General features: G+C 40.8%; 1 protein-coding gene across 1 annotated transcript in view; it reads right to left on the minus strand.

The window, feature by feature from the left end:
• Positions 1-2,263, minus strand: part of MGAT4D (MGAT4 family member D) — a 34,542-nt gene extending 32,279 nt beyond the window's left edge. The window contains 1 exon segment of the mRNA XM_058437037.1: positions 2,238-2,263. Coding sequence (XP_058293020.1) covers positions 2,238-2,263 — 26 coding nt within the window.
• Between the last annotated feature and the right edge of the window lie 21,308 nt (positions 2,264-23,571).

Genomic DNA, 23,571 nt, shown 5'->3' on the forward strand with positions numbered 1-23,571 from the left:
GTGTGGCACCTCCCTGCCACTCTCTCTCACTCCTGCTTTTGCCATGTGACATGCCTGCCTGCTCCGGCCTAGCCTTCTGCTATGAGTAAAAGCTCCCTGAGGCCTTCCTAGAAGCCGAGCATATGTTGGCACCATGTTTGTAGGAAATGCAGACCCAGGATCCAATTAAACCTCTGTTCTTCATAAATTACCCAGTCTCAGATATTTCTTTATAGCAATGCAAGAATGGCCTACTACAGTTTATCTTGGGGAACGTATGTAAGTCACTCAGGGGGTAAATAGAAGGGCAAAAGGTATAATGTTAAAGCATTGGCAGGTCACTTTAAATTTATTATTAGTTTACTTGTACCCAATGTGGCCCCAAATAAAGAATATCAAAGGCAATTACTAGAAGATGAAACTAAAAACATAAAGTACATTTCAGATTACTCCCCCCATGTACACTTTGCAATAATCAAATCAAACAATGTACTAAGCCCTTTAAATTCCCTGTGAGTGGCCCCTCTATGCATTAGGTTTTATTGTGAAATATATTACACATTACGAAGAGTATATAAGACAGTTTACAGGATAATAATAAAAATGAACATCCATGAACCCATCACGAACTACCTTAGCCTTAGATATTCTACTTGTTTCCTTCCCAAATCCAATTCCCCTTCCTCCCTACCCCCAGATAAGGAGAATCCTGAATTTTGTATTAATCATTTATTGCTTTCCTTTATAGTTTTACTATGTTTGTAAGCTGACTTACACTTGGTTTTGTACATTAATAAAATTCTGTACTTGCTTCTTTAGCTCAATTTATGCTTTTGAGATTTATTTATATTGATGAATCAAGCTGTAGCTTATTCTTTTTTACTGATGTAAAATGTTCCAGTGTACTGAATATACCACAACATGTTTGTCTCTTCTATTGTTGGTAACAATTATAAGAAACGCTACCAAGAATATTCTGGTACGTGTCTCCTAGTAAACATGTTCAAGAGCTTCCCTAGGATATATCTGGTGGTAGAGATGTTATTTAAAATATTTAACAACATATATGGTATAGGTACTAATCAGTGAGAACAGATATTGGCCATAAACCATTGATAAGCCTGTACACTAATTTCAACCCTACTAGTAGTGGAACTCCTAAGACATAGGAAAGGTATATGTTTCATAACAGAAGCGACTGAATGTGTACTCCTCCAAGGAAAGTTTGAATTCTCAAAGCTCCATATTCTCACTAAATGTCCAATTTCCTAATTTAAGGAACAGAATAGCATGAACTGGTAACTCATGTTTTAAACTTGCATTTTCTCAATTGCTAGTGGTTTTTCTATGTTTATTCAACATTTATGTTGCACTTTTAGAGTCTACTTTGCTGATATTAGTATAATCACAAGACCAGCCCAAATAGGACCTACTTTTTGAAAGGTGTCCAGTTACCTTGTAGGTGTAACAGAGCCCAAAACTGCAATTCATATAGCTTGGGTAAGTGCAATAGCAAAAACTTTGACCTCTAACCACACCCAGAACCAATGAATCCTCCCTCTGAGTAAAGAAGCCTGGGACATGACCAGAACCTGAACGCTGGAACTCTTTCAGATGTGAGGGATCTGTTGGACCAGAAGATCTGGAGCTAAAATTTGCCTCAACATACCTTACCATCAATGGCCAGACTGGAAGCCCTCCAATTAGACCCTGCCAAGCCAATGTTCCTAAATCTTTTCCCTTGTCCTATGATCCCTTAAAACTTGGCCCAGACCCAATAAGAGACAAAGATTTGAGCCTGAGTCTGATCTCCTTGCTGGCTGATTTTGCAAAAAAAAAAGAAATTTCTTTCCTCAAAAGCCAGTGTTAAAGTTACTGGCTTCTGTATACATTGGGCCATGAGCCCATTTGCTTGATAACATAATACAGCTCCATCAACTTTATTTTGGTTTGGGTTTGTGGGTATTTTTCCATCCCTTTTCTTCCAAAATTTCTGTCTTTAAAATTCAAATATGTCTCTTTTAGTAATCATCAAGTTGAGTTTTGTCATATATCCAATGAGGAAATATTTTAATTTCTTTTTTGGGACACTTAATGCAATTAGTGATATAGTTATGCTATTTTACTATTATTTTAGTGGTTCAACTAGGTATTTCAACATGAATCCTCGACTTAATAGTCGAATAGCAATTCTTACATTCTCACTTCTCAATAGTTCTACAAGTCTAGTACAATTTAACTCCATTTCCCTCTCTTACCTTTTCTGGTAATTGCTGGCATACATTGTTGTTGTACATGTATTTTAAATTCCACAGGAAATTTCAATTATTCTCTTGAATAACCCACATTTGGACCTTGGATTCTACTTACTTACAGCTGCGTCTGAGAGCTCCTCTTCTGCCCCATGGACAGTAATAACAATCTATTTTGTTGGCATATTTCCACAAGGTCACACACATTGGTGAAACACTCCCCCAACTGGATGGCGATGAGGGTGTTTTCCCTCCATCAAGGGAAGAGAGATCCCCAAGAAATAAAGTTGGGTGCTCTAGAATGAGCTCTCTCCTCACCAATTCAGGGGCTGAGGAACATTTTTACCCTGAAAATTGTGGAACTGCTAGACCTACCAAAATTCTCATGCTGCCAGATGAAAAGGGGCAGGAGAAAGGGAGAGATTCTACTAAGCCAAGAGGCAGAACATATGAAGTTCAAGGCATGCAGCTTGAAGCGGCAAAGACATAGGAGTCGGCTGTGGCTCAAGTGAATATTGCAGGTCATCTGCAAGGTCATCTGCCAGGCAGAAGATTCCCAGCAACAAGGGGCTCTGGCAAAGGCAGAGGTAGGGAGGAAGAATTCAAGCAGGAGATGGATATCCCTTAAGGGAATAGAGAGTGGAGACACCACAGCAGGCCCTCAGAAGCAGCCACAAACTACCCCTACAAGAGCATTAGATGTCTGCCACATCCAAGTGTCTTCCAGAGAAATTGAAACCACCAGGCTGCTGTCATGGAAGAAAACCTCTGTCCCCCCAGCTCTTTCCTACCCTAGTACCACAAGGGAAGCACAAGAAAGGAGGAGGGGGGTGCAGCAGACTGTTTCTCCAAAGATAGCCTCCAGGTCAAATGGTGTTGTGCACTTTGACCTTCCCAGTGAGTTATCAAGAAGTCAATTTCTCTACCTCCTTGAATCTGGGTTCACCCTATGACTGCTTTCACTATAGTAATATATAGCAAAAGTAATGCAGTACTAGTTTGGGGTATAGCCTTTAACTGGCTTGGCAGTTTCTGCTTCCTGCCTTTTAAAAGGTAGTTGCCTTGTGGGGGGAAAATGTATAATTTTGCCAAGACCACAATGTTGTGAGAAACAAACACAGCCATGAGGAGAGGCTTTGGAGGATGCACCACTGTGTGGGGAGAGGAGAGGGAGATGCTGGAGCTGTGAGGGAAAAAGACTTCTTAGTAGTAGAGCCTTCAGCTCCAAATGTCCCAGTTGACACCACCTCAGATTATAGATAAACTGCCCAGTGGAACCCTTCGTGAACTTCTGATTACTAAATCAAGAATTTTAAAAAAGTGATTGTTCGAGATCAGGAGATTGAGACCAGCCTGGCCAACATGGTGAAACCTGTCTCTACGAAAAATACAAACATTAGCCGGGAGTGGCGGCACGCACCTGTAGTCCCAGCTACTCAGGAGGCTGAGGCAGGAGAATTGCTTGAACCTGGCAGGCAGAGGTTACAGTGAGCCGAGATTGTGCCACTGCCTTCTAGCCTGGATGACAGAGCAAGACTCTGTCTCAAAAAAAAAAAAAAAAAAAAAAAAAGTGATTGTTTCAAGCTACTAGTGTTTGTGGAAGTTTTGCCATTTTCTCATCTGCCATTCCATTTTCCTTGAACCACAAGTCTTGCCTGTCCAGCAGGGAAAGAAAAAGAAAGTTTCAAGTTGACTAGGAGATTAAAGTTTTAAAAATAGTGAAACAGGGTCTTTAAAAACAGGAATGAGACTGAATAATCGAAAGTGACCAAAAAAGACACAGAATAAGTCTTCATTGTCTCTCTAAACATCTAAGCAGAGAAGGGGGCTCAATAGAACACACATGAGGAGTTACTGGAAAAATAAAAAGTCATTTGTATTTATATCCCAAGTTGAACTTTTTCAAAAATACATTCTTATTGTTTTTATATCTTTAAGTGAATTGGGTACTGTATGTGTATCATTTCCATTTTCTTGCTTCTTTATTCCCACTATACAAATTCTTTTAATTGATTAAAAAGTTATATATGGAAAAGAAGACATGTAATACATAGGTAAGTTCTGCAACATAATGTAAAATTAATAGCTCATCACTCAAGCTAATAACTGAAAGTTACCTGATGCCTCTGCTTCCACCTCTGATTCCTCTCCCACCCCATCTCATTATGATACTACAGTACTCTCCAAACTGTATCTGTTTATTGTTCCTTTACTTTTTTTTTGTTTGTTTGTTTCCTGAGATGGAGTCTCACTCTGTTGCCCAGGCTGGAGTGCAGTAGCGTGATCTTGGCTTACTGCAAGCTCTGCCTCCCAGATTCACACCATTCTCCTGCCTCAGCCTCCCCAGTAGCTGGGACTACAGGCGCCTGCCACCACGCCCAGCTAATTTTTTGTATTTTTAGTAGAGATGGGGTTTCACTGTGTTAGCCAGGATTGTCTCGATCTCCTGACCTCATGATCTGCCCACCTCGGCCTCCCAAAGTGCTGGGATTACAGGTATGAGCCATCGCACCTGGCATGTTCCTTTACTTTATAAAATGTAATTTTATCACACTTATGGATGTCCCTGTATAAGATGCTGTTTAGTTTTCTTTGTTCCAAGACTTTCTAAAAATTATGTCTGTTGACGTTCTGTCTTTATAGGCCCCTCTAAATTTCCTTTGTATGATCAAACTGGAAACCTGTTGCTTGTCCCGGATTTCCTTGCAAGTGGTATTCTCATTATATTTTGCCAATGGGAGGCAGTTGTGCTAAATTAGAGGGTGTATGAAAGGAGGTAGTATTTCTCCTTTTGGTGATTCTTCCACCAAATTGCCAGCCTTTGCTGGGGTGTCTGGGGTGTCAGACATTGAGGCAGTAGCCAGAGGCAAGAGTAGTAGCAGCCCAGCCACAGGGCCAGGATTGTCAATGGAAGTGGCAGGCAAGTGTTGGCTTTTCCAAGGGAGGTAGCTAGCAGATGACTAGGGGCTCCTGGAGTGGTTGCATTACCCAGGAAACACTCTCAAAGAAGAAAATCTGGAATTGGTTACCTGATGTACTTGGGCTTAAATGCAATGACAACCCACCACACTGCCCATGGAAAATAGGACACTAGAATTCCATGACAGGCACTGGCAAAACAGTTACCTTAATTATCATCTCCAGGTGACTGGGATGAAGTACCTACTCAAACTGAGACCCTGGAGATCAAGGGCCTGCTGCATTCACCAAGAATGTGGGAATGATAACTTCAAAGATTGTGAGTGAGATGGCTTTTCATTACTAGAGAATGTTCTCTCAGCATTATTTGACACTATTGCACTCTCCTCTGAAATATCTTCTTGGTTGCTCTTTCAGTTTTCTAGCTTTTCCTTTTCTTTGAAATACTGAAATTCCCCAAGACTTACTCCTTTTGTTCACTCCCTAGGTGATCTCATCCCGTTTCATGGCTTTATATGCTAACGGTTCTCAACTTTATACTGCTAATCCTGATGCAGACTGATATATCCAACTGCCTATTCAACACTTTCACTGGGATCTCTAATAAGCATTTTATACATAAGAGAAATAGTGACCTTACCCCCAAACCTACTCCTACCCCAGCCTTTGCCATTTCGGTAAATGGCAGCTCCATTTTTCTATTTAAGCCACTCATTCTCAACCAGGGATGATTTCTCCCTCAGGAGACATTTGCCAACACCTGGAGACACTGTCACAATGGGAGAGGGGGTGTTGCTCCTGGCATCTCCTGGATAGAACCCACGGATGCTGCTAAACATTCTACAATGTATAGGACAGCCCCCTCCCCTCAAAGAATCACCCAACCCAAAATGTCAACAGCGCTAAAATTGAGAAACCCTAGTTTAAGTTAAAAATTCTTGGAGCATCCCGTAATTCTTTTCTTTCTTTCATAGCACACATCCAATAATATTTAAATGTATGTGTGAGATCATGTTACTCTTCAGCACAAAACTCTGATGGCTTCTGATCTTATTCAGAATGAAATGCAGAGTCCTTACTATGGTCCCCATGATATAATACTTCTATCACTCTCCCCCTTGTTCACATTGGCCTCCTGGCTGTTTCTCGAACAAACCAAGGAGATTCCACCGCAGGGCCTTTGTACTTGCATTTCCCTTTGTCTGAAATACTCTTCCCCCAGATAACCACACATGACGCTTCCTCACTTCATCTGAGAATCTGCTCAAATATAACTTGCTCAGGTAATCCTTCTCTGACAGCCCTTTCCTTTAAAACAGGACTTTCCTTTCCCTAACCCTGCCAACACCTGATATCATATAGTAATTATATCATTTGTTTGTTGTTTACTTACCCTAAGCAGAATGTAAGCTTCATGAAAGGGAGGGGGTGTCCTTTGATGCTGTTCACTTGGTGCCTGCAACATGAATAGGTACTTATTAAACTCATTGAGTCTTTCATTATTTCAACCATTCATTTATTCATCCAATATTTAGCACGCTCATTACATGCCATGTAGTTTCCACATGCTGGGACACAGTAGTGAACACAACAGAACAGGTAAAAACAGGAAGTACGTTCTGTCCTCACAGAGCTTGCATATTTGTTGATCCAATTATGAACTGTTAATACTATGAGCTTATCAAAATGAACAAAAAGGTTATCTACCCATAAAATTGTTAATTTAATTTAATTTAATTTATTTTTTAGTTTTTATTTTTTCCAAGATGGAGTCTTTCTCTGTCACCCAGGCTGAAGGGCAGTGGCGCGATCTCGGCTCACTGCAACCTCCACCTCCTGGGTTCAAGCAATTCTCCTGCCTCAGCCTCCTGAGTAGCTGGGATTACAGGCGTGCCACCATGCCCAGCTAATTTTTGTATTTTTAGCAGAGACAAGGTTTCACCATGTTGCCCTGGCTGGTCTCAAACTCCTGACCTTGTGATCCACCTGCCTCGGTCTCCCAAAGTGTTGGGATTACAGGTGTGAGCCACCCCACCGCGCCCGGCAAAATTTAGTTAATTTTAAAGAGGGAGAAAGAATAAAGCACTAGGTGGTGGCCATCTTTCTAATAAACGTTCCCAAATTTTCACTGATAGGAAACTATAGATTAAATTTTTAAGACATTGGTACTATCTCTGGTGCTTTATAAAAATCATTACTTCAGAAACTAAGTGAAATCTGTGTTTTCTTTTGTTGATGTGAGAACAGCTCATTATAGGATCGATATCCTAATTATTTTAGAGCTAAGTTCCACAGAAAGGCATACCTAAAAAATGAAAAAATCTGATTTGTCTGTTATTTTAAGTGTTTCATTCTCAAGAACAGTATCTCGCTTCTGAACTTGAACATATGAATGATGACGATATAAATGTTTTGAGGAATCAAACTTCTCTTTCCTTGTCATAACTAGAAAACACACCAAAATGATTGTAAGGATCTCAAAGTCTACAGTTGCATTATAAAATCATTAATGGTATTAAAACTTCTGAGGTTAACATTCTAAATTACCTTCCAAAATTACTAGACTGGGTGCAGTGACTCACACCTGTAATCCCAGCACTTTGGGAGGCCTAGGTGGGTGGATCACCTGAGGTCAGGAGTTTCTGACCAGCCTGACCAACATGGTGAAACCCTATCTCTACTAAAAATACGAAAATTATCTGGGCGTGGTGGCACATGCCTGTAATCCCAGCTACTCAGGAGGCTGAGGCACAAGAATTGCTTGAACCTGGGAGGCAGAGGTTGCAGTGCAGTGGCCACTACACTCCAGCCTGGGCAACAAGAGCGAAACTCTGTGTTAAAAAAAAAAAATACTATAAAACTTTACATTTTGCTTTCTAATTACAAGAAATCATTTATTTTTTGTTATAAGTGTGCTTATTGTTCATTGTGCTAAAATAAATAGACATTTGGATGATGTTCTTTAAAGAAAATGAAGAGGAGGGAAACTATGTCAAATGACTATAAAGATTAGTAGAAATATTATAATGCAGATAAATTAATATGCATTCCTAATCTTTGAAATAAGTAGGATATAGAATATGTTGTGTATATGATGATAAAATCTAGTACTAACTGGAGGGCTAAAACATGAAGCCACTCCCAAACTTCAACCTCAGCACTCCTACCAAGATTATCTTGTGTGCACTTAAGTCATACATGTGTAAGTAAACGAAAATTTAACTGAAAACAACGTTAAGAGCAATCGTGGAAGGCTGGGTTCATAATTTACAGGGTTCCTAAGTCTTAAATTGAAAATTTTAACTACTTGAAATGCTAAAGTTTTACACTGCCGACAATTAGGGTTGAAAGATCAAACCCCTCCCCGCGGTGCCGCGTGGGTCCCCAGCACACTCGTCCTGGGAAGCCGCCTTCCCACAGAACTTCTGCACCTTTTGCTTCCTGCTCTAGGGTTCAGCACGTGCTGTAAACCGCTGGCCAGGGCTGCTGGTCGTTAAAAACGATAAACTAGGGAAAGCGCCCCATTGCCTGGCACGTGGTGGGTGCACAGTAACTGTTAGGTGACTTTCCTCGAGCAGCTTATCAAACCTTTACCCAAGTTGAGAAACAGTAGAACATCAGTAGGATGAGACTCTCTATGGACTCCTTGATCTCTCCCCTCTAAGCTCTCCTCTCATTGAGTTAATATCTGCTCCAGGAACAACTAAACTCCTAAACCTCCGTGGCTTAATAGAGTTTTTTTTTTTCCTTGCTTAAGTAATGTCTAATCCCAGAGTTTCCGGTTGGTTTGTAGCTTTCCACGTGATCAGTCAGAGGCACAGCCCCTTCTATTTTGTTGCTTCCTCTCTCCTCTAAGGTTTAGAAATCCTCTTCATTCCACTAGAGGATTAGGAAAAAGAATGTGGAGAAGAAAGTTTGACCAGAATTGACACAACTTAATTCTGCTCAAATTCTATTGGTGAGAAAACTAGAGGCAAAAGAAGTGGAAACTCTAGTTTCTGGTTGGCTAGCTGCTTCCCCTCCACACCTCTACCACACAAGCCAATTACAAACCTTCGGTGGTCAGCCATCCATCTCTGACACATCACCTTAACTGAAATCAAAATGATAATGTTTCTCAAAACATCTCCCTCTTTCCCAAATAAGTCAATTGCTAGTTTCTGGATTCAAGAAATTAGTATAACTAAGGAGTACAGTGCTATTAGAAAGGAAAATAGAATGTTCATATTAAATATGTAACTATTTTTTACACTTTGTTTGAAGGTAAACAGTGTCATCATTCACTAGCAACGTAGTGTTGGGAAGAGTTTTTAATCCTCCCTAAATTTGGGTTCCTGATCAGTAAGAGGGGATAGACAATATCTGTTCAAACTGGCTGAGATTAAATAACATTCATAATAATTTAGCAATGAAATGCTATTTGGCGATTAAAAAGAATGAAATCATATCATTTGCAACAACACGGATGGAGAGGTCATTGTGTTAAGTGAAATAAGCCAGGCACACAGAAAGACAAATATCCATGTTTTCACTCACATGTGGAAGCTAAAAAAATTGATTTCATGGAAGCAGAAAGTAGAATGATAGATACCAGAGGCTTGGAATGGTAAGGAGGATGAAGTGAGGTTGGTTAATGGGTACAAACATACAGTTACATATAAGGAATAAGTTATAATGTTTGACAGCAGAGTAGGGTGACTATAGTTAAAAATAGTGTATTGCATGTTTCAAGACAGAAGACATGAAATGTTCCCAATATATAGAAATGATACATACTTGAGGTGATGAATACCCTAAATACCCTGACTTGATCATTACACATTCTAGACATGTAACAAGATACCACAAGTACTCCATAAATATGTACAAATATTCTATATCAAATATATATACATATGATGCAGCACACACACACAAACACACACATGTACATACACAAGTACATTGGGAGGAAAAGGCAAAATGTTAACATTGTTTAATTTTTTTAAAAATGAACTTAGCATATGCATACTTCCTGTCTTAATGTAAGTGCTCAATATGTTTTTGTTCTTTTTTTTCTCTGTTGCTATTCATACAAAGCAGTTATAATTTTCTCATTGACTCTATTACTTCTCCTACAGCAGACAACCTGTTCAAAAATCCTTCCGTGATTCCTTCTGAAAAATCAAAAGTGTTATCCTAGAGTCCTGGGTCTTCCACAATCTGGTTCCATCTGCCTTTCCAGCTGCATATGCCTCTGTTGGAGTACTCAAAAGTTCTACTCTGCTCAAACTCACTAAATACCATGTTTTCAAAATTCAGAAAAGCACTTTCACATTTTAAGGTTTTTGAAATCAGAATGTATCTTCCAATCAATGTTTACATTTAACATATTATTTCTTCCTTTTTTCCCCAAAAACAGAAAACAACAAAATCTGCTACTCAGCCAATGGGTCAATGGTTTGTCTATGAACCAGGACACATGATATTTATTGAGCATCTACTCTGTGCCAATTATGGAATGAGGTGCTGGGGATATAAATATTCACCTGCTAGTTCTTGACTTCAGCTTCCTCTTTATGCTCAAATGTGGACTGCACCTCAAACACATCCATATTCCTGCCTATCAAAACTAGTCAGGACTGAGCTGAAATGGGACTTCCTCCATGAAGCGTTTTTTGAACTCCTATAGCACTTGGACCCTTTCTCAGAGCCCTCAATCTGCATTATATATAATTGTTATGCACATGTTTTATTTCCTCTACCATGTTATGAGTCCCTAGAAAACAGAGATCATGACATTTTCTTTCTTTTTCTTTTTTTTTTTTTTTTTGAGACAGTCTTGCTCTGTCACCCAGGCTGGAGTACAGTGGCGCAATCTTGGCTCACTGCAATAGCAGCCTCTCAGGTTCAAGCAATTCTCCTGCCTCAGCCTCCTGAGTACCTGGCACTACAGGCATGTACCATCATACCTGGCTAATTTTTGTATTTTTATTAGAGATGGGGTTTTACCATTTTGGCCAGGCTGGTCTCGAACTTGTGACCTTAAGGGATCCGCCCGCCCCGGCCTCCCAAAGTGCTGGGATTACCAGCATGAGCCACCATGCCTGGCTGACATTTTCATACCATATTCCACACTACATATTTCAAGGTGCCTTTCAGATCAAAGGTACTGATTGAAACATAAGCCTCCACCTACAGTCAACCTACCTACAACCAGTTAAAGCCAACAGTAAATTTTACTGCAGGAAATCCAGATAGAGGATGCAGTAGCATTCTCAAGGACCTTCAGAATTCTCCTTTGTGATTTTTGTCTAAATTAACATCACATCCAGACCATGGGAAGTCGAGAACTGTCAAGCTAAAGATAAATATTTGCTAAAATAATAGGAATGGAAAGAGTATCCTTTGAGGATATTACCAGTGTCACAAACACCCATCAAGGCTTCTTTAGTTAACCTTAATCTAAATGGTGGTCTCATAACTATTATTAGCACAGAAAAGTGAACTTAGTGGAGACAGATCTTTCTAGTGTCATCTATATGTAGGATCCTGAAGGTGAAAACAATCTGAAAGATAATGACTTTGGACAGCCATTCTTCTCAAACTTCAGCATGCATAAGAATCATCTTGTTAAACACAAGGTGATGGCTGGGCCCACCCTCAGAATTTCTGATTCAGTAAGTTAATGTTGGGACCCCAAAATTTGCATTTCTAACAGATCTCACATGCTATTAATGCAGCTGGTCCAGAAACCATACTTTGAGAATCATTGCACAATAGCATTCCATAGAATCATAGATCAGACTTAGAAAAACCCAGTCGATCCCCAAACACCTATTTAATAACACCATCACATTTCTTGCTGCCAGTGAGGGACATTTCATTATGTCCCTTGGCCATTATATTCTGGAATTTAACAATATTTACAAAAATTTATCTCTACTATCCTTGGACATACCAAGACTGGCCTGATTAGCTGAAAAAAGACACAGTAATTTTAGAGGCATCAGGTTCTAGCATTGTCCCCTGAATTGAAAGTCCGAGCTGCAGACAAAAGGAGGATGTCCCTTCCAGCCAGCAGAACGTGTGGTCCAACAACTGGATGAACAGAAACAGGAATAGGGTACAGACCAGTAATAAGCATCAGAGCGTTCAACAGAGTGACAGGGACTGATTTTTTTTTTTTTTTTAATGGAGTCTCGTGCTGTTGCCCAGGCTGGAGTGCAGTGGTGCAATCTTGGCTCACTGCAACTTCTACCTCCCAGGTTCAAGCGATTCTCCTGCCTCAGCCTGCTGAGTAGCTGGGATTACAGGTGTGCGCCACCACGCCCAGCTAATTTTTGTATTTTTAGTAGAGACAGGGTTTCACCATGTTGGTCAGGCTGGTCTCGAACTCCTGACCTCGTGATCCACCTGCCTTGGCCTCCCGAAATGCTGAGATTACAGGCGTAAGCCACCGTGCCCAGCCCTGATGTGGTCTTTTAACTGTCCCCACTGTAACATGACTTTGGTTTTTCTTAGGGGATCTGTGGTAGTTAGCTAACAATTCTTCTCATCTCTGTATGCTGTTCCTCTCATGAAGAGGTGATGTCTCTGTGTTGACCTCATAATTTGCCTTAATGAATACATATTATCAGAAGGGATATTCTGGGTCTCCTGAACCAGGCTTTAAGAGGACTGGAAACTTTTGCATACTCCTTCTTGGAGCCCAATTGCCATGCTATGAAGAAGTCCAAGCCAAACTACTGACTGATTAGAAGCTCCTTGGAGAGGAGCACTGTGATGGGAGGTCAACCTGAATACTCCAGCACCAGCCAAGCTCCAACTGAATGCAGCTGTATAGGAGACCTCCAGAGAAACCAGCAGAAAAACTGCCTGCCTGAGCTCAGCAAACCCACCTACTTATAAGAAATTGTTATTTTAGGCCACAACGTATGGAATGGTTTGTTTTGCAGCAACAGGTGAGTGATAGAGGAACTAATGCCCTCTCTGCCAACTTTATGCAGGAAGGGTTCACATACATCCCAGCTCCGACCAATCATCATAGTCTCTGACCCTTTACACAGAGATTAGTCCAGCACTTGACTTAAATCAGCCAAAAGAGGCTAAATTATGAGACCTTTCAATCTAGACCGGGAGTTTCTAGGGCCATCTTGCCTGTAGGAAGGGAGAGCTTGCCAGAGGGTAATGCTGACTAGGGTGGAAGCAGCTCTGAAGGATTTCATTTGATTACCTACCAAATCCAGTCATGCCTAAATCTATACTAATCTATGGTTATTTTAGTGGCATGAGACAATGCATTTCTTTCATCAATTAAATCAGTTTGAGGTAAGGTTTCTATAGGTTGTAACTGAAAGACTTCTGACTAATACAGGGAACCTAGCAGGTAAGTATAGGACAGTAATAGAAAATCTAGAAATAAGAGACAATTTGGAGATTCAGCTAGGTGCAGTCAGTACCAGGAAGAAACAAACAATTTCTTGTTTGAAACAAATTGTTTGCTGGAAACAAACAATTTCCAGCAAGGTTGGCATTCTGAAATAAGACATCAGGCCCCAGGATCACTGAGTATAGTTATATGAGTTGTGTCCTACCAAACGGGCCCTGAAGGAAGGCTAAGGTGAAGGCTAAAGATCGGCGCTTGCTCCAAATGAACTGTGGTGCAGGACTGTGTCTGTTTAGAGTGAGGAGTGCATGTTTTTCTAATTAACAAAAAAGCATCGTGTAGGCTGCCTGAAGCCTCAGTTGCCCCTGGAAGCAGTGACAGAAGCCCAAGGCACATTCCTGGTCCCAATGAAGGCTAGGAAACCACAAGAGAACCTAGAAAAGAACTAAAAAATAAGCATAACCCATAAATCACAACAGAAAAAACAGTGCCAGTCTGCTACCATTCAGGCAGGGGTTCAGGGATCCTGAGTCATGTAAATCAGCTTTAATTTGATTTGGGAGGAGAACAGTTCTGAAGATTTATTCCATCATCAACCATGATATGTCCTTATACCTGAGCCACAGGTGCATTATTTTCTCACCCTGAGACACTCTAGGGGGCTAAGAGTGACAGTACTTTCCCCAGAGTCATCAATTACTTGTTCTCCTGTTTTCCTTCTCTTAATATTTCACCTTTTTTCCATTTGTCACCTGTCAGAACATAGATGTGGTCTCCCAGCCTGTGGCCTTTAGTTCAGTCATACCATCAATCCATAAAGAAGGCAGCAGTAGGAAACTTGCCAGGGCCTTGCCTTTTGTCTATTCTTGAGAAGAAGTGGCAGGGCTGCCTCAGTCAAGTGCAACATAGCTATATTCCCACTACATGGGGTGAGTGGAAAAATGGGTGAACTTACAGCCAATCCTTGTTTGACCACATGATATGAAGTCACTACCCAGCATAGGGGTTTCCTGAAAAATATGTACATATATGTTCAAAGCAATAGAAGTTGTGTCTTGGGCAGCAATTTTTTCTTCCAGTGGGTCATCCAAATGCAAGAGAGAAACAGAGAGAGTTCTAGCAGAGCAGCATCCTCCACCTCTTCCTTCCCTCCTCTAGCACTAAAAAGCCTTTTTAAATCTGTTTCTGCCTTACTTCCCCTCATATGTGGACAGAGCACACAGTCACCTGAATGAGCCAGCCAGCCCAGCCCTTCATATCCCGTGTTTTATACTGTATTTTCAATAATAAATATTTCAATTATCTGTTCTTATGTCAAAAGTAATTTGACAGTTACTCCATAGGTGGAATATGATATTGGCATGTCCATATCATGTTAGGATTCTTTCTGGGGAGGGGGCTAGTTCTGCACAGTGGCTGCATAAAATACCTTCTTTTGTACAGTGAGATGTATGATAGGGAACCAAATGGTTGTATAATACACTGTTACAAGTCCTTGATAGTGTTTGTGGCTGCAGCCTTAGCTCAAGATGACATATGCATTAAGCTTACTTGAATCCTCTGCGGGGCTACAAATAGTAATCCTATATAGTTCACTGGTCCATATGCTCAGACTTATGTGCCCAGGAGATTTTCCCAAATGGCATTTTTAAATGGCTATTTTTGGGTTAGCATTCATCAGTCTCTTGCCATATTAGTGGCTTAGGTAAGGAACAGGTGGAATATATAATTATTTCACACATTCTTGCATGGCTTTGGCACCACTGTGCCTACTGAAATTGCTGAGGTGACTACTTCTAGGGAATGGCAGGTGATCATCTTTACATTTTCTTCATCTTCTGAATCAGTTTGATTTTTATCGTGGGCATCTGTTTGACCCACTATCATCTTTCCTTGGAAATCCCATAGGGCCTTCCACAGTCAAATCCCCTGCACTGGGGTATTCTTAATGTTAACTTACCAAGATTCTCAGATTCCTGGGCATGGTGGCTCATGCCTAGAATCCTGGCTACGTGAGAGGCTGAGGTGGGAGGAGTGCTCAAGCCTAGGAGTTCAGGGTTGTAGTGAGTTATGATTGTGCCACTGTACTCCACTCTGGGTGACAGAGAAGGACATTTCTTTAAAAAAAAAAAAAAAAGGAAGGTTCCAAGATGACTGAATAGGAACAGCTCCAGTCTGCAGCTCCCAACGTGAATGATGAAGAAGACGGGTGATTTCTGCATTTCCAACTGAGGTACCGGGTTCATCTCACTGTGGCTTGTTGGAAGTGGGGGCAGCCCATGGAGCATGGGCCAAAGCAGAGCGGGGCATCGCCTCACCTGGGAAGCACAAGGGGTCGGGGAATTCCCTTTCCTAGCCAAGGTAAGCCGTGACAGATTGTACCTGGAAAATCGGGACACTCCTACCCTAACACTGTGCTTTTCCAATAGTCTTAGCAAACGGCACACCAGGAGATTATATCCTGTGCCTGGCTCGGAGTTCCCATGCCCACCAAGCCTTGCTCACTGCTAGCACAGCAGTCTGAGATCGAACTGCAAGGCTGCAGCGAGGCTGGGGGAGGGGCGTCCACAATTGCTGAGGCTTGAGTAGGTAAACAAGGCAGCCTGGAAGCTCAAACTGGGTGGAGCCCACCGCAGCTCAAGGAGGCCTGCCTGCCTCTGTGGACTCTACCTCTGGGGGCAGGGCATACCTGAACAAAAGGCAGCAGAAACTTCTGCAGACTTAAATGTCCCTGTCTGACAGCTTTGAAGAGAGTAGTGTTTCTCCCAGCATGGAGTTTGAGATTTGAGAACAGACAGACTGCCTCCTCAAGTGGGTCCCTGAACCCTGAGTAGCCTAACTGGGAGGAACCTCCCAGTAGGGGCCGACTCACACCTCATATGGCTGGGTGCCCCTCTGAGACGAAGCTTCCAGAGGAAGAATCAGGCAGCAACATTTGCCGTTCTGCAATATTTGCTGTTCTGCAGCCTCCGCTGGTGATAGCCAGGCAAACAGGGTCTGGAGTGGACCTCTAGCAAACTCCAGCAGACCTGCAGCTGAGGGTCCTGACTGTTAGAAGGAAAATTAACAAAAAGAAATTATATCCACACCAAAACTCCATCTGTATGTCACCATCATCAAAGACCAAAGGTAGATAAAACCACAAAGATGGGGAGAAACCATAGCAGAAAAGCTGAAAATTCTAAAAATCAGAGCACCTCTTCTCCTCCAAAGAAACGCAGCTCCTCACCAGCAATGGAACAAAGCTGGACGGAGAACGACTTTGACGAGTTGAGAGAAGACGGCTTCAGATGATCGGTAATAACAAACTTCTCCAAGCTAAAGGAGGATGTTCGAACCCATTGCAAAGAAGCTAAAAACCTTGAAAAAAGATTAGATGAATGGCTAACTAGAATAAACAGTGTAGAGAAGTCCTTAAATAACCTGATGGAGCTGAACACCATGGCATGAGAACTACGTGACGTACACACGAGCTTCAGTAGCTGATTTGATCAAGTGGAAGAAAGGGTATCAGTGATTGAAGATTGAATGAATGAAATGCAGTGAGAAGAGAAGTGTAGAGAAAAAAGAGTAAAAAGAAATGAACAAAGCCTCCAAGAAATACGGGACTATATGAAAAGACCAAATCTATGTTTGATTCCATTCTCCCCCACCTTAAAGTGATGGGGAGAATGGAACCAAGTTGGAAAACACTCTGCAGGATATTATCCAGGAGAACTTCCCCAATCTAGCAAGGCAGGCCAACATTCAAATTCAGGAAATAGAGAGAATGCCACAAAGATACTCCTTGAGAAGAGCAACTCCAAGACACATAATAGTCAGATTCACCAAAGTTGAAATGAAGAAAAAATGTTAAGGGCAGCCAGAGAGAAAGGTCAGGTTACCCACAACGGGAAGCCCATCAGACTAACAGCGGATCTCTCTGCAGAAACTCTACAAGCCAGAAGAGAGTGGGGGCCGAGATTCAACATTCTTAAAGAAAAGAATTTTCAACCCAGAATTTCATATCCAGCCAAACTAAGCTTTATAAGTGAAGGAGAAATAAAATCCTTTACAGACAAGCAAATGCTGAGAGATTTTGTCACCACCAGGCCGGCCTTACATGGCTCCTGAAGGAAGCACTAAACATGGAAAGGAACAACCGGTACCAGCCACTGCAAAAACATGCCAAATTGTAAAGACCATCAATGCTAGGAAGAAACTGCATCAACTAACGAGCAAAGTAACCAGCTAACATCATAATGACAGGATCAAATTCACACATAACAATATTAACCTTAAATGCAAATGGGCTAAATGCTCCAATTAAAAGACACAGACTGGCAAATTGGATAAAGAGTCAAGACCCATCAGTGTGCTGTATTCAGGAAACCCATCTCACATGCAGAGACACACATAGGCTCAAAATAAAGGGATGGAGGAAGATCTACCAAGCAAATGGAAAACAAAAAAAAGCAGGGGTTGCAATCCTAGTCTGTGATAAAACAGACTTTGAACCAACAAAGATCAAAAGAGACAAAGAAGGCCATTACACAATGGTAAAGGGATCCATTCAACGAGAAAAGCTAACTAACCTAAATATATATGCACCCAATACAGGAGCACCCAGATTCATAAAGCAAGTCCTTAGAGACCTACAAAGAGACTTAAGACTCCCACACAATAATGATGGGAGACTTTAAAACCCCACTGTCTACATTAGACAGATCAATGAGACAGAAAGTTAACAAGAATATCCAGGAATTGAACTCAGCTCTGCACCAAGGGGACCTAATAGACATATACAGAACTCTCCACCCCAAATCAACAGAATATACATTCTTCTCAGCACCACACCACACTTATTCTAAAATTGACCACATAGTTGGAAGTAAAGCACTCCTCAGCAAATGTAAAAGAACAGAAATTATAACAAACTATCTCTCAGACCACAGTGCAATCAAACTAGAACTCAGGATTAAGAAACTCACTCAAAACCGCTCAACTACATGGAAACTGAACAACCTGCTCCTGAACGACTACTGGGTACATAATGAAATGAAGGCAGAAATAAAGATGTTCTCTGAAAGCAACGAGAGCAAAGACACAACATACCAGAATCTCTGGAACACATTTAAAGCAGTGTGTAGAGGGAAATTTATAGCACTAAATGCCCACAAGAGAGAGCAGGAAAGATCTAAAATTGACACCCTAACATCACAATTAAAAGAACTGGAGAAGCAAGAGCAAACACATTTAAAAGCTAGCAGAAGGCAAGAGATAACTAAGATCAGAGCAGAACTGAAGGAGATAGAGACACAAAAAACCCTTAAAAAAAAAATCAATGAATCCAGGAGCTGGTTTTTTGAAAAGATCAACCAAATTGATAGCCTGCTAGCAAGACTAATAAAGAAGAAAAGAGAGAAGAATCAAATAGATGCAATAAAAAAAGATAAAGGGGATATTACCACTGATCCCACAGAAATACAAACTACCATCAGATAATACTATAAACACCTCTATGCAAATAAACTAGAAAATCTAGAAGAAATGGATAAATTCCTGGATACATACACCCTCTCAAGACTAAACCAGGACGAAGCTGAATCCCTGAATAGACCAATAACAGGAGCTGAAATTGAGGTAATAATTAATAACCTACCAACCAAAAAAAGCCCAGGACCAGACGGATTCACAGCCGAATTCTACCAGAGGTACAAAGAGGAGCTGGTACCATTCCTTCTGAAACTATTCTAATCAACAGAAAAAGAGGGAATCCTCCCTAACTCATTTTATGAGGCCAGCATCATCCTGATACCAAAGCCGGGCAGAGACACAACCAAAAAAGAGAATTTTAGACTAATATCCCTGATGAACATCGATGCAAAAATCCTCAATAAAATACTGGCAAACCAAATCCAGCAGCACATCAAAAAGCTTATCCACCATGATCAAGTTGGCTTCATCCCTGGGATGCAAGGCTGCTGCAATGTATGCAAATCAATAAACGTAATCCATCAAATAAACTGAACCAAAGACAAAAACCACATGATTATCTCAATAGATGCAGAAAAGGCCTTCAGGAAAATTCAACCACCCTTCATGCTAAAAACTCTCAATAAACTAGGTATTGATGGCATATCTCAAAATAATAAGAGCTATTTATGACAAACCCACAGCCAATATCATACTGAATGGGCAAAAACTGGAAGCATTCCCTTTCAAAACTGGCACAAGACAGGGATGCCCTCTCTCACCATTCCTATTCAACATAGTGTTGGAAGTTCTGGCCAGGCCAATCAGGTAGGAGAAAGAAATAAAGGGTATTCAATTAGGAAAAGAGAAAGTCAAATTGTCCCTGTTTGCAGATGACATGATTGTATATTTAGAAAACCCCATCGTCTCAGCCCAAAATCTCTTTAAGCTGATAAGCAACTTAGGCAAAGTCTCAGGATACAAAATCAATGTGCAAAAATCACAAGCATTCCTATACACCAATAACAGACAGAGAGCCAAATCATGAGTGAACTCCCATTCACAATTGCTTCTAAGAGAATAAAATACCTAGGAATCTAACTTACAAGGGATGTGAAGGACCTCTTCAAGGAGAGCTACAAACCACTGCTCAATGAAATAAAAGAGGACACAAACAAATGGAAGAACATTCCATGCTCATGGATAGGAAGAATCAATATCGTGAAAATGGCAATACTGCCCAAGGTAATTTATAGATTCAATGCCATCCCCGTCAAGCTACCAATAACTTTCTTCACAGAATTGGAAATAACGACTTTAAAGTTCATATGGAACCAAAAAACAGCCCGCATTGTCAAGACAATCCTAAGCCAAATGAACAAAGCTGGAGGCATCATGCTACCTGACTTCAAACTATACTACAAGGCTACAGTAACCAAAACAGCTTGGTACTGGTACCAAAACAGAGATATAGATCAATGGAACAGAACAGAGGCCTCAGAAATAATACCACACATCTACAACCATATGATCTTTGACAAACCTGACAAAAACAAGAAATGGGGAAAGGATTCCCTATTTAATAAATGGTGCTGGGAGAACTGGCTAGCCATATGTAGACAGCTGAAACTGGATCCCTTCCTTACACCTTATATAAAAATTAACTCAAGATGGATTAAAGACTTAAATGTTAGGCCTAAAACCATAAAAACCCTAGAGGAAAACCTCGGCAATACATTCAGGACATAGGCATGGGCAAGGACTTCATGACTAAAACACCAAAAGCAATGGCAACAAAAGCCAAAATTGACAAATGGGATCTAATTAAACTAAAGAGCTTCTGCACAGCAAAAGAAACTACCATCAGAGTGAACAGGCAACCTACAGAATGGGAGAAAATTTTTACAATCTACCCATCTGACAAAGGGCTAATATCCAGAATCTACAAAGAACTTCAACAAATTTACAAGAAAAAATCAAACAACCCCATCAAAATGTGGGCGAAGGATATGAACAGACACTTCTCAAAAGAAGATATTTATGCAGCCAAAAGACACATGAAAAAATGCTCATCATCACTGGCCGTCAGAGAAATGCAAATCAAAACCACAATGAGATACCGTCTCACACCAGTTAGAATGGTGATCATTAAAAAGTCAGGAAACAACAGGTGCTGGACAGGATGTGGAGAAATAGGAACACTTTTACACTGTTGGTTGCTACTGTAAACTAGTTCAACCATTGTGGAAGTCAGTGTGGCGATTCCTCAGGGATCTGGAACTGGAAATACCATTTGACCCAGCCATCCCATTACTGGGGATATACCCAAAGGATTATAAATCATGCTGCTATAAAGACACATGCACACGTATGTTTATTGCGGCACTATTCACAATAACAAAGACTTGGAACCAACCCAAATGTCCATCAATGATAGACTGGATTAAGAAAATGTGGCATATATACACCATGGAATACTATGCAGCCATAAAAAAGGATGAGTTCATGTCCTTTGTAGGGACATGGATGACGCTGGAAACCATCATTCTCAGCAAACTATCACAATGACAGAAAACCAAACACCACATGTTCTCACTCACAGGTGGGAATTGAACAATGAGAACACTTGGACACAGGATGGGGAACACCACACACTGGGGCCTATCGTGGTGTGGGGGGAGGGGGGAGGGATAGCATTAGGAGATATACCTAATGTCAATGACGAGTTAAAGGGTGCAGCACACCGACATGGCACATGTATACATATGTAACGAACCTGCACGTTGTGCACATGTATTCTAGAACTTAAAGTATAATAAAAAAATCAAATTCCTGACCACATAGTTAGACTATTGGTTACTATCTGACTCTGTAAATATCCAAACATTGCCCTGAGGTAAAAAAAACTAAGTGGTTCTTCCTCCACTGTCATGAACATTGCTCTCAGCCCATTGCATGAACTTACCTTTTGTTATTTGACTGAGTTTTTACCGGGCATAGGTAAATAATAGAAGACTTCTATATTGGCATTCCTGCTATACAGAAACTCTCATGTACAAACCAAGAAACTTGTTCTATTTGGTGGAGTCATGAAGTTTAGATCATTCAGCAACAGAAGGGGTCTCCTAATTAGTTCTAAAGCAAGGATGCTACCTGCTCATGTAGGAATTATAACTCCCCAAAGACACCTCTCCTGACATGAATTCTTTTGAAAATTGTGTTGTGCAGATTCCTCTTTATTACAACCTAATTTTTATATCACTTGTGATATAATAGGTAGTTCAAGTCTCAATATAATTTGATGCTCTTAGGTTATAGGGACTGATTTCAGTGGAGTCCAGTAGCATGCCAGCAAGTGGGCTCTCTAGCCCCATTATCAGGAACTTTTTGAGTTAAAAAAAATCTCAGTGGCTGCCACAAGGTGGTTTGCATGTACTGTATTCCAGTGTCAGAAACTTCTAAAATCATGTGTGAATGTGCTAGAATCCTAAGGTCCCAGTAGCATACTTAGGCCACTGCCCATTACAAATTTTCACAGCTTGTCAAACAGTCCCTCAAGATATTGTGTCTTCTTTTTATTGGCAGGATCCTAAAGGGAACATAATACTGTTTGTGGAATATCTCTGGTGGCCCAAAGTTATCTTTAGAAATTTTACGGATTGGGCTAAACCCTGAATCTCAGCTGGATTGATTAACCATATCACTAGTCTTATTTGCCGTTGTAGCCCTCAACTCTCCTTGAGTTTTTTCCTCAAAGCAGGAAATCATCATAGTGTCATCAATATAATGAATTAACTTCATTTTGATGATGATAATGATGATAATCTCACCAAACTGTAGCAGTGCGTTGGAGCAGTTGGATATCCTTGGGGAAGGAACCTAAAGATACATTATATTCCTTCTCATGTACAAGCAAACTGTGCTTGACTTCTCTCTGAGTGAGATCAAAAGGATAGCATTAGCCTAATCTAGCACAAAAAAAAGTCATATTTATCTTGCTGGACCTCTTGTACAGCTTGTACAATGCCTAGCACAACAGACACTTGTTTAAATCATGGGAACTACCTTATTTAAATCATGATATTTAACTTTTCTCTCCAAAGCTTGTTCTTTTTCTCCTGGGACACATAGGATTAATAGAAAGCATTAGTGGGGATTAGCACTTTCCCTCCCATTGTTTCTTAATGAAAGATAAGATTTCTCATGTCCTTCCAGAATCTGACACTGCCTGATTATTTACTACAAAGGAGGGTTTGTGCGAGTCTCAGGGCTTCCATATTGCCTGACTAATTAAAACCAAGTGGAGGGCAGACTTCTCTATCTTTTAAAGACATTTTGCTTGGCTTTAAGCTGGTAAGGACAAGACCTTTCATCACATCCATTCTCATTACATATTCAGGTGTAGACCAAAAACAAAATTCTAAGCCCCTGCAACCAACTGAATGGACCCCTCCTCTTGGTCAAGGGGATGTCAAAGAAACCTGAAAAACTAGTTAAGCTCATGATGGGAAGTGGGGGGTCAAACATCCTTCATTATACTCTCCTCCTTTGGAATTCAGGCACAACTGATCAGCATTAATATTAAAAACAGAGATCTTA

Source organism: Hylobates moloch, unplaced genomic scaffold, assembly GCF_009828535.3.
Source record: "Hylobates moloch isolate HMO894 unplaced genomic scaffold, HMol_V3 SCAFFOLD_3, whole genome shotgun sequence".
NCBI classification, from domain to species: domain Eukaryota; kingdom Metazoa; phylum Chordata; class Mammalia; order Primates; family Hylobatidae; genus Hylobates; species Hylobates moloch.